The 12,567-nt window shown below is 41.0% G+C and overlaps 1 protein-coding gene across 1 annotated transcript in view; it reads right to left on the reverse strand.

Moving 5' to 3' along the window:
- Positions 1–12,567, reverse strand: part of crp (cropped) — a 29,364-nt gene that overhangs the window by 9,674 nt on the left and 7,123 nt on the right. The window contains exon 2 of the mRNA XM_962644.5: positions 9,331–9,499. Coding sequence (XP_967737.2) covers positions 9,331–9,499 — 169 coding nt within the window. The remainder of the gene's footprint in view (positions 1–9,330; positions 9,500–12,567) is intronic.

The following is a 12,567-nucleotide window of genomic DNA, read 5'->3' on the forward strand; positions in this document are numbered from 1 at the left end:
GGGGTGCAGTGTGGCAAAAATTTCGACTTTTTTTAGAATTATGTTATGTTATAATGAAACCCAAAAAAATATTTATGCAAAGGCTGTAAACAGACCAAAGTAGCGACATAATGTATATTTTCTACGAAACAGCTTGGTCTAGTCTCCAGTTGGTAACGCTACGAAACATTTCCGTTCTAACCCAGTTAGTGGAATTTGAGGAATGTCTCAGCGTGTAAAAACTCAAAAAATGTTGTCGCACTTAGAAAAGACCAAAGTTGAATGAATTAAGTTGAACTCGCGAAACGTGCTTATGCTGCAGAATAGATATTCATATTCATGCACTTCGATTAATTTAAATGCCATTAAACTTTCGCGCGATTTTAACGAAAACCAAGAGTCAAAATTTATGCAAACCGATAAATTCTCTCGTCCATGACGCTAAGAATCGTTCCGTGAGGCGGGAAAGTGTCTGTTTCGGATGAAATAAAAGAGAAGTAAGAGGACAGAGGAGCTCCTATGGCGGCGTCCAAAGTAGAGCGTTAACCCCGTGACGTCAACGGTGCGGGCCGTATATCGAGCGTCCCGGCGCGTCGTGACGTCACTGCGACATCAGCTGGGCGTGGCGCCGACCCCTGCTTTTTAACCTCGCCAAAAGAGGACGTGCTCTTCGGCAGCGACATGCAAATATGGGCCCGATCATAATAAATCACAGTGATCGTAGGTTAGTGAGATTTTTTACCGCCTTCAGCGAGATAAAGGCGCTATTTAAGCGGATGCTTCCGGCGCAGCTGTGAAAATAAACAGGGGATTTTTGTCCGATTGTGGGCAAGCGGTGAATTAGGAAAAAGTTAATTATAAACGTGTTTTGGACAATCGGCGGAGTTCTAAGAACGAAAATAAAAGTGTATTGTTAGTGCGCGATGAGATCACCGATGCACTCTTTTAGCCTCTCTGTAGCACCTTTTGTGAGGCCCGTCCCAGAAACAGCTGATCTCGAGTCGGTACCGCCGTCGGCTGACATCACACGATAAAAATTTAGGTCGCAACAAACACCACATTCCGTCGGTCGTTGAAAAAGCTTTCTGTTTTACGAACGAATTTCTCAATCAAGGCCGCACAATTCAGTCTCTTCCTTCCCTCGCCGGTGTATTGAAATGCAAAACGTATGCAAGAGGGGAAGAAACTCGTTAGAGCCAATACAGGCGACCATCTCACTTCCTTTGATTACAATGAGGCTCTTTGTACCTAGGATGTGTCTGGCACTTGAAGTGATATTAATGGGCCCCTTGTGCCACCAGGCACTGGTCTGCTTGCAAACGAGGTGCAAAAACAAGCTGGATTTTGGCAGACGATGTCGCCAGATATGAGATCAGCTGTTTACTGTTTACATGACTTAATTGTTCCGCTTGTTTGCTTTGTTTGCAAGCTATCGCGTTTATTTTTAGATGACACGGTCGCGTAATTGCAGTAAACAGCTGATTATAATCTGCAAAATCGCCGACGAGATCGCCTAATAACTGTGGCGGGGCCTCTGCTAGTCTATCGATCCCACGGTGACCCCTCGACGCATTCCTTTGCCATGATACGGCGAAAAATCGGCCAAGTCCCAAGCTGATTACGACATTCGAGCCGAAATTTGGGTTATGGATTATTTCAAACGAATGTTTTCTTGACTCGATTACGAAACGCCTTATCTACTCGGAAAATTATCAACAACTAACTGCACGATTAGATAATAATCCATCGGCTGGCTGTAGCATCACACACACAGGTGAATGGCATTCTTGATAGTACTTGAAAATAGTACCGAGCGCGCTGCGTAGAATCGGAAAAACACCTTGGCATTTCTATTAGCCGTGTCTATGAATAGGTCAATAGCTCCTGGAGAATCAAGGACAACAGGCACGTAAACGCGAACGAGGAAGCCTCGTTCTTCGCACAGGTGTCTCCTGTTCAGGACTTTAATTGTCCCGCGTAATACACGAGCAAAATATTACTCTTTCTCTACCTTTCCCTCCAATCGCCGAGAGAAGAACATACCTCAACGGACTAAACAACCAATCTACAAAGGAATGTGTGACGTAACGAGCGTGCAACGTGTGACCGACTATGGTATACTGCACCGAGTCCAATTGGAATTCTCAAATCGACTACGAAATAACTTGAAACACTCTGTTACCGTAACTAAAAATCTCTAACGTTTTCTTTGCACACCGTAAAGTTTTACAACAGATAATGGTGCAAATCCTGCGATTTTGTATCTCGTTTCGTCTCCTAAGTTATAGTCATCCGCAAAAAATGTTGAAGAACACTAAAAATTTTCGACTAATCCGGCCCGAAGGACCAAAAAATGTGTCCATGAAAAACTATGACTGTATTTCATGACGAATGATTGCATAACTCGAAAAATATTATTAAAACCAAGCGCTGGGAGCCGCATGAATGCGAAAAGTGTGTTAGAAACTGTTTGTTAGTCGTTTAGCTCGATTTAAATTCCTCTATCGCGCGTGAATTCCAATCGCCGGCAAAAGTCAACAAGCATCCGCTCCGCTAAAGACCTATCCAAACACTCCTAACGTGTGTAAATTGTTGGGGACGGCCCACCATGGGCCAATTTCAGTGCAACTATTAGCACTTCAAAGGTGGTGCCCAACTGGCCATTCGGCGAGAGAATTGATGTAGTCGTAAGGAATGTCGTAAGAGCACGACCGTTGCCGTAGCAACTGCGGACGCATCCGATATCGTAACCTTGGCCAGAGGAAACACCAAGAATGCCGTCCTGCAACGAGTTACGGCGAAAAAAAGTGGTTGGTGTCTCCCCCAGGTCACCCCCGGGCTTGGTGAAAGTCGGCGAATAATCGGAGCGCTTTCTTAGGTGCACCCGGAAGAGGTAGGAACAAAAGGCGAAAGAGGAAATAACGAGGACTGCTGTCGAGAACGCCGGGTTCAGGGCTGGTCACAGCGTGGGTATCGATCGTTCTACTAAAACGACGAGGACGTAATAACGCCACTACAGTCGTCTTTATCGCTGGAAAAACCACGTCGGATCTGATCATCTCGATGGATCTGCATAAAAAAAACCGACGACGCACCAACGACGTGTACTAGACTTATTGATCTTTTGCCTCTTCATCATATTATTAAATGGGCGTATTACGACCATAGTAAAAGTTGTACGACGTTTCTTTCATTTGATTAAAATTCAATTCAACCCACCGATCCATTTCGCATAATCAAACAAATTTCGTTAACACTAGCAGTCGTATTAATATTTATTATTGTCCGACGTGTAACTGACTTGAATGAAATTTTCTATTAATAAAATAGGTCAAAAAAAGTCAATGTCATTTTACAGATTAAATACAAGTTTTTATCCACCGCACACGATAACGCTTTCAACAATAGATTTGAAACAAACAGTGCTGGATGTGATATGGAAAAGCCCACCCGCAAATTCACCACAATCCCGGATGGGAAAAGGTCAAAGGTCATTCGGTCACAAGATGCAAACTCTAGCCCGGGATGCATAAAACACCTGCTCCCAGCTCTGTTTACCCCGACTGCCCTATCAAACCAATTTGCTTACACTTTGTATCATAAAAAAAAGATTAAATTATTATGCGTAACTTACGTAAAAAACAACTAAGTTGGTATTGGACTATTGAATGAGAATGGTTGAGAAATTGACCATGTGCACTAATTAGTAGCATTATGGTATTTTCCAAACATTACCTCTTGATTAATAATAATGAACATAAATAATAAAAAAATAAAAAAAATAGAAGATTTTTTCTGTACCTGTATCTACCTAAATTAAGCATTTATCGAAATACGTATTTATTGTTTTTTTTTTATTTTTGGATTTGCACCTTCACTTAAAAAATCAGTAATTTTGCCATTTTTAGAGTTTTAGAAATCATATTTAGACAATCAAAAAAGAAAGTCTATATCTTTCCTTCAGTGTGTTCGAAATTGGAAAAACCTTTTGATAAATTCACTGAAATTCTGAAAAAAATTTGGGGACCTGGATAAAGCGTGAGGCCGCTTGCCTTGATTAATCCTGCATTAATGGTGAAAATATTACCCATCAGGATCACAAACCGCCAAATGCGGGCGCTCACGATAAAAGGGTGTGAATAATTAGCAATAATTTAGCCGTAACTTCCGGCAGTTATAGCAATAGAAAAAAGTAAAAATTCGGTCCCCGGCCTGATTACCGGCAGCCGATGACGCATTGGTAGGTGTATGAGGGGTATGCGGGGGTGCAAAAGGGTAGCGTCCCGGCGCTGGCTGCCCTTGAACAGAGGGGTGAAGTTGGAATTGTGGCGACGCAAAGTGCGATCGGCCTTGGACGCCGCCCCGACTGCCTCTATCGATCGGGACAGGGTGGCGTTAAAGGTCATATGGCAGCCTGGCTGACTGGCTGGCGCTCAAATCATCATCATCGGCAATCCCTCTCTACAATCTCGCCCTTTTATCGCAACGCGTCTAGGTCAGGAGGGCCACAAAAATTACATAAACCAATACTACTTGTACAATTTTCCGGGGAAATTCCGGATTCCTCCATCACTAACTAATTAAGTTATGCCATATATACACCTACACCTACACGTATAAATTCATGATCCAGGCACGTACGCTACGCTATGTATCATCTATGTTGTTGCCGCCTGTCAGTCGGCGCGAGGGTGGTTTTCCAAGGGGTGGAGGCGGGTTACTATGGCAACGGAACGTGGCGGGAATGTCAGACTCTGTGGAGCCGCGACCACACCCGAAAATCCTCCCTGATAGCACGTGCCAAAGAAGCAGGATTTATAAGTTGACGCTCTATTTACACGCTAACGTGCCCGAAACCAATTAAAAAAATAGATACTGTCCAAATATGTTTGAGAAATAAAACAGCCACTCCATTATAACGGACGGGACACTTTTTTTTTTACGAATCGTATCAGTAGAAATAAATTTTTCTTTATATGAACAACCAACAACTAGAGCCACATTTTCAAAATTTGAAAATACGACTGATGACGGACGGGACACAAAAATTAAAATTTCGGTGTCAGGTTGCATTTTCCTGGAACGGCTGAATAATGACGAACGTGGGCGCAGCAGTTGCGATAACAATAATCGATTCGGTGCAATAGCATATTTGAAATGCTTGTTTGGAAGGATTTAAAATTCAAAAGCAGGCATGTTTGAATAGATCGGCGTACGAGCGAGAGATTAGGCGCCGCCACGCCTTGGTAGTTGTAGAAATTCCAGATAAATAATCATTGACAAACCGTGAGAACGTCAGAAATCCGACGTAGTAATACTACCGGACCAGGTGTAGCAGCTAGTAAGCGTGGGTGTTGCAAGCTTGGGATTAAAAATCGATCAAACAATGGCAGGGGAAAGCATGTTGATTCTCTGATAAAAGTTTGATGTTTACTGTTACAATCATAATGAACGATCGAACAAGACATGTAGGCGAAGGATGAGGATCACGTTTCCGGTTGAAATTTAGCATCTTGTCTGGCGTCCGTTTTGGCGGGAGTCCAAGCCAGACATGACGTCACCGGCAAAAGGGACGGAGACAGTCGCGCAAAGCAGCAACATTGGCACTACTATCGGGTTATCTCCGTCGGGTGTAGCGTAAAATGCAGCGTACTACTGCATACATAAATGCATCGTGCAGTCAATAGCAGCTGCATTGCGCAAGGTGAGCGCGCACACGGCCCCTTTCTAGTAATTTACACCACATAGTACGACTACAATTACTTCCACAAAAAATTTTTCAAACCCATAAACTGGTCGCACACACAAGTAATCGGGCCCTGGACCCGATTACGTCGGCGCATTTCTCTTGGCTCATGTCTCGCCCTAATTGCAATCGTATACTTTGTATTTTTGGCGTTATTAGTGTATCGGTGGCCTCATTCATCGGGCCATGAATGGCTCAGTCTGGCCCAGTTTCGAAAGCAAACAACAAAATTTCAAGAGAAAAGCCGCAGACGAAAGGCTGATGAACCCGACATTGAAACCTTGATGGTTGTACGCGGTGCGTGCGAAAGACAGTACAGTCCACTTCCACGGCTCAAGAACGCGGTCCTCTCTCGAGAAGAAACGGCTAGACCGTGAAGGTCTCGCGTCGCTGAACGAAACAAACGAGACCTTCTTCCTAATGAGAAGCTTCATAACCCACTCACCTGAGAAAATATCCACTCTAAGCTAAGCTTAAGCCGCACCGACTGTTGCTCAGGCACGAAATATCGACTAAGCTAAGGCTTAAGGATATGTTGCTAAACATTGTTAATATCAACGAAATGACACGAAGTGTCAAAAATTGCGCCGCGGGCGCAACTTATGCGCCGCTGGCGCAACACCGAGCCGCCTGCGATTTTAGTAATTAATAATTATATTGAGATACATTTTGAACATAAGATTCTTATTATAACGACAATGCGCATGAGTTCAGTACTACCAACCGCGAAATATACTAGTGAATGACTCGTATCTACGAAAAAAACTGGTAGCCAATGCTTTCCGAAGGCTACGCATACAGACGCAAAAAAACCGCACCGACCTTGCCGAGCGGAATTGGTTTTGGCGGGAAACGAGCACAGATAATAAGTGGAAGAAACAAGCTATAAAAAGAACAAACAGAACGAACATCTACTAAAAGTTTCAAACACCTTTTCTAGGTCACACAACAGTTCGATAAGCGTGTAATGTCTTGTCTTGTAAATAAACTACGCAGTTATCGGCGGTTCGATACCTGTCGAGTAAAAAACTGTTGTATAGAAATAATGGCCAAGGATAAGTGGATCATACGGCTGATATTTTTTTCGAGTAAAAAATGAGCGAATCGAGCGCGTGTGTAGCAACAACAGCTGAGAGAGTGAATGTGGTAGGCGTTCGACCTAAACAAGGCGATGTCTGGATGTGGAGAGCCTAGTGAAGGCTGTCTACGTACAAGTGAGTCACTGCCTCTGCATCCATTTATGTCTTGGGGTACAGTTAGCGTCGCAGCGGCGCCCATTTATGGGGTGCGAACTGTCCCTGACCCCCGAATTGCCTATGAGCTGATCACGAAACCATTCAGTCTCCGACGTGGTCGTCCACGTTTAACCCAAATGGAGTTCATTCATACTCGACCTACCGTAATGTACATCGTACGCACCTATCGCAGACTCGTACCGGTCGCATTATCGTATTCAGTCGCGCATAAACAAACAATTCGACATTAGGTTACGATAATTCTACACGGAACTCCCTTATCAAGCGAGATTACTCTGCGACTTCCGAGCTTTTCAAACGCCAAGGTTACATTTCCCTCCATCCGGAAGCCCAACACACAAAATAGGCTTTGTGCGATTTCATTCATGGCTTGGTAAATTCAAATGTAACTTTTACAACAACAGATCAATTAAATTGGATTTTCCCAAGGCTGCTTGCTGCCGGCCGTCATTCACGTGGTGAACGCAGCAGTTGCATGCCAACCAGGGTCGTGCCATTACATCTAATCGATGCTCTCTTACACAACAACAATAACCACCACGCGATCATTTCAAAAAAATCCCTCTCTATTATCAGCAATGTGAAGCTCGCAGACACATTTGTAATAGGCAACAGACAAAGCCGGCCAGACTCGCGGTATTAAAATACCCTGACCCAGTTTCTGGCAGTCTGGCGACCGCAGAAACCGAGAATAACCAGCTACACCCCGAAAGTCACGGATACCAATCCACCGAATTAGCATAAAGACCGTAATTATACACTCGCACATCAACCAGATTTCCACTTTTTATTACACACGAAAATACGGATGTTCTAGAAATAGGACAGACGGAGCACAGCTGAGTCCAGACTAAAATAAAAAAACGCCGGTTTACGGTGTCAATCGCGCACAATAAATTAAGATCGGAAAATATCAAACGGATTTTCTAAAATATTGACTACGGATATCTAAAGGTTAGGACATGAAACGGTCCCTTTAACGAGCGCACTTGTTCCATAAACCGCTAAGTTTTTAGAGCAATGTATTAAAAAAATTGTTTTATTTGTCTAACGGTTAACATATGGCTAACAAAAAAAATACACGCAGATAGAGTAATAAATTGTCAATAGTAAGGCATAAACATACGCAAAAATTTTACCGGGAACTATATTTAAAAAGAAATTAAACACTGTGCTCTATATTTTTCAAAACGCTGCGAATACGGTTATAGATGCACGAAAAATGTTAGGAACAAAGTTGTAGAGAATTGAATTTGCTACAAAAAAGTCCGCGAGACCATATCCCTATCTTCAACCATTTAGGCCCCAAAGTCGTTCAAAGACGCTCAAGCGCCGTATTTGCTTCACTTTGCCGGTCGTCAAGTTTTGTAAAGTGAATTTATACCTAAACCGTTGAAGATGGAAATATGGTGTCGCGGACTTTTTTGTAGAAAATTTAATTCCCTACAACTTCGTTCCTTAAACTTTTTTTGTATCTTCAACCGTATTCGTAGCGTTCGCAAAATATGAGGTGGAACGCAAAGCGATAATTTTTTGCGCACCGTCGCATATTAACCAAAACGCTGGGAATACAGTTGAAGATAAAGTGTAAGGAACAAAATTTCCTGCAAGACCAGATCGCGTTGGATTTAAATGTCTGGGACATTTAAACTCCCAGCAGCGTACAATGTGCGTCCGGCACGATGAACAACATCCGTGAAGCGAAGCATACATACAACAATCAGCTGGTGGCCGTGCTTTGTGATTTCGTCGGCTCTTTAAACTTGTTTTGTGTTGGACTTGGATGTTTTCTGGGCAGTGACCTTCATTGCGGTACCAACTCCTCGTTACACTTCGACAACGACACGCAAACGCTAGACAAGTGCGTGTGTTCCAACCGTCGAAAAATTCGACTTTCGTGCCCCAAGAGCCGTGCTTTAGGGCCGGATTTACTGACTTATCGACGTGTATGTCTGTTAATTAGCCTGCCACCTGTCATAATTTACCAGAGGCCATCTGCTCACGAATCGATACGGCGCTATTTTAGTTTGGACGAGTTTAAATAAAAAAGTTAATGTCCAGCGATGTGTATACATTATTTAATAGATGGTCTAATAGTCACCCGAAAATAACTTTGTCTAGACACCGCCGGCCGTGAAATACCAACAGTACAACAGACCCGCGATCATATGATCGCCTATTTTTACACTTTCTGATCAGCTGGTGCGCATCGACGCCCAGAAAAATAACCAAATTGTGATTGTAGCTAGTACAAAGCGGCGCCGTATTTCCGTTTTTTTTTTAATAACACAGTCATTTAAACATATTTGTTGCGTGCTGACGGGACTAATTTGAGACAGCATCACCTACCTTGCTTAATTTTTCTCCCTCGTGATGCGGCAACAAGGACCTGAGAGATTGGAAACCATTATTTATGCTCTGCATCCTCCGCCTTTCGTTGCTGTTGGCGATTTCTCTCCTGATTCTCTTTTCGGCCTCCATCGTCGCCGTGGGTGGTTCACCGCCTTTGTTTATTCGACTGCGAACAATGAGCACGTTTAATTGTTAATAATCGTCCATTAGCATCTTCGTGCAATTAGATTCATTGCCCGTGGGAAAAAATCAACCCCTACGCAATCACTAAATAATAAATTGACCCAATTACAAATTTCGGTGAACAGCTGCTCGAATTCTCTCATACAATTTTCAGACGGCTCGTAAGTAGGACGACGTCCTTTTTCCGAAAACATTAATAATCAAGTTTCTGGGCCGGCGCATCCACCAAAACACACATCAGGTAACTGCGACTTATTTACAGTAACAAGGTTAAACAGATGTTAACAGATCGCCGTCTGGTCAATTGCGTAATACTTGAAGAATTTTGCACGAAATCGATAATTGGCTTGTCAGAATAATAACAAAAGTAAAATTCCGCCGTCTGTGGTGTCGTTTCGTGCGATCAACAAACAGAAATTATGCCATTATGGATCGATTCGTAGCTGCGTGACAAACGAGTGGATATCGTGACGATTTCCTATCAAGACAAAAACGAACTCTGATTGAATGAAACGGAAAAAGTACGACGTTTACGATGCAAGTGTGCACTGTTATGGGTAACCGAAACCGCACCATTATTTGCGTTACGTAATGTTATTATGATAAGCAATTCCACGTAGCAGGTATTGGCGCAATTAAAAATGACCGTTCCCGACAGGATATTACAAAATTGGACGTTTCATCAAGACGAATATGGAAAGTCATATTTTAGTTTGCTCAGTCAAGACTCGTCTTATTTGCAGGCAATATTGTGCTTATTTGACGAACTAGTTGCGAAAATGTGACAAATATTTTATGAGATCTTTGGAAATTAACACCACATTCCAAAAAAAAACAGGACGGAAATACAGTGGAGCCCGGTTATAACGAACTTCAGGATATAACTAACTAAATTTGAGTTCGTTTATAACGAACTTTTAATGAGAAATAATAATAATAATAATAATAATAATAATAATAATAATTCGTACAGCCATTGATCTCTTCCGAGATATCGGCACCGTCATATCGAGCATGTTAACTTTGTTAGTTAACAAAATCATCAAATTTATAATAACAATGCTCTAATAAATATGATTTTAACTTAGATTTAAATTGTGTCAGCGAATTTAGCAAACGAATGTCCTGCGGCAAATTTCTGAAAATCTGAACAGACTTATAATAAACACCATTTTTAAAAAAAGAGGAGTTATGTTCTGGAATTCGGATGTCTTTACAGAACCTTGTAACTTTATTGAAACTTACATCATATTTGTCTTTATTTTTTTCAAAGAGATGCTCATTCTCTTTCACAAATACTGCGAGACTGTAGATATACATTGATGTTAGAGGTAGAATTCCAAGTGATTTAAAAAAGGGCTTACAACTCTCATGTGGTTTTTTGAAAAGCATGCATCGTATGATTCTTTTTTGCAACACAAACGCTTCTTTTGAACTGGTAGAAGAGCCCCAAAATATTAATCCATACGAGAGAGTAGAGTGTACATACGCAAAATAAAACATTTTTAAAGTATCTATACTTACACTAGTGCGCAAGTTACGAATAATGTATGAATATTTGGCTAGTTTGCGACATACATAATTACTATGTGCATTAAATTTTAAAGCTTTATTTTAAATATGTCGGGGTTGATAATAAAAACCATTTTATGAGGCGAAAACGTGTATTTTTAAACTTAATTACAGTGTGAATTTGACAGTTGTGCAATTATTTCATGATAGTAAAGCCCAAAAAAGTCAAAATAAATCATCTTGCTAAGTATATTCGAACTTTTACTACTTGGAACCACCACTTCAACTTCTAAAAATTCGTTAAAAAACGCAATACAGGCATTAATATTTGGATAATCCGAACCGAAAGTTTGCAGACCCAGTATGGATTCAAAAAATGTTCGGATTATGACAGAAGTAATCCGAACAAGTGTTCAGAAACGACAGAAACCTTACTACATAACCAATTAACCATGCAAAAAATATACTCACTAACTACAAAAACCATTGTTTTTCAAAATAAATAAATACAAATAAAAACAATATTTTTTTAAAGATTTTTTTTACGGCAGGACTTGTTATTCTGTGGCTGTTTTGGATTTGGAAGAACAAAAAGCTCAGAGGTCTGAATTGATAAAAAACATTTGGTGTTCCTATGAAAAAGTATGTTTTTAGATAACTCGAGTTAATTCGAGGGGCTTTTTATCAGCTTTCCCTATACCTAGATTTTGTCGATTCCGAAATATTCAGGGTTTTTTGAAAATTTTTGGTTTTGCACCTTTCGCTACAAAAATCGGTGATTCTGCCATTTTTGGAGTTTAAAAGTCGTATTTGGAAAATCAGAAAAGAAAGCTTTTATTTTTCCTTCAATTTGATTTCTTATATTAACTCACGTTTCCATGGCAACCTATACGAAAAGAACTATGGCTGATGAATTTTTCAATCCAACAAAAAGTTTGTATAACTTGAAAACTATTAAACAAATGTAAGTAAGTATAGGGGATGTTAACACAGATCGATACAGAATTAAGTTCTCAACCATCTAGTGAAATAAACACTGTGGCTTTCATTTGAAAATTTTTAATTATGGGTGTTTGAAGTTCTGAAAAATTTGGTGTTTGCTAACTTTTTTTAAAAATTTGAAAACACCAAGGAAAAAAAATAAACTTTGATTTGAAAATTTTTAAAACTGGCGGAGTTTTCGATTTATGAAGTTAAAAATGCAAATTAAAAAAAAATCAAAAAAAGCGACTAAATTTAGGTGAAGAGAAAGCTGGGAATTTTTAATTGTCCGTTGTGGAGAGAAATCCATTAAGGGAGGTTTCACTGTATACAAATTTTCATTATCTGGACGCAAAATATTTAATGTGGGGTTTAAAGGGAACACCCTGTACGCCTAGAATTTGGTGTGTTGTACGTGGGGGAAAGTTGTGTGGATCAGCTGATGATCAGCGATATGGGTCGAAGTCGTCTGTAACCCCCCTATCGTGTCACGGCACGAAGTGCAAGGGTCGTCGATCAAAACTTTCTAATCCGACAAGGCCTCAAATCGAACATGGA

The sequence above is a fragment of the Tribolium castaneum genome, chromosome 9, assembly GCF_031307605.1.
Source record: "Tribolium castaneum strain GA2 chromosome 9, icTriCast1.1, whole genome shotgun sequence".
NCBI classification, from domain to species: Eukaryota; Metazoa; Arthropoda; class Insecta; order Coleoptera; family Tenebrionidae; genus Tribolium; species Tribolium castaneum.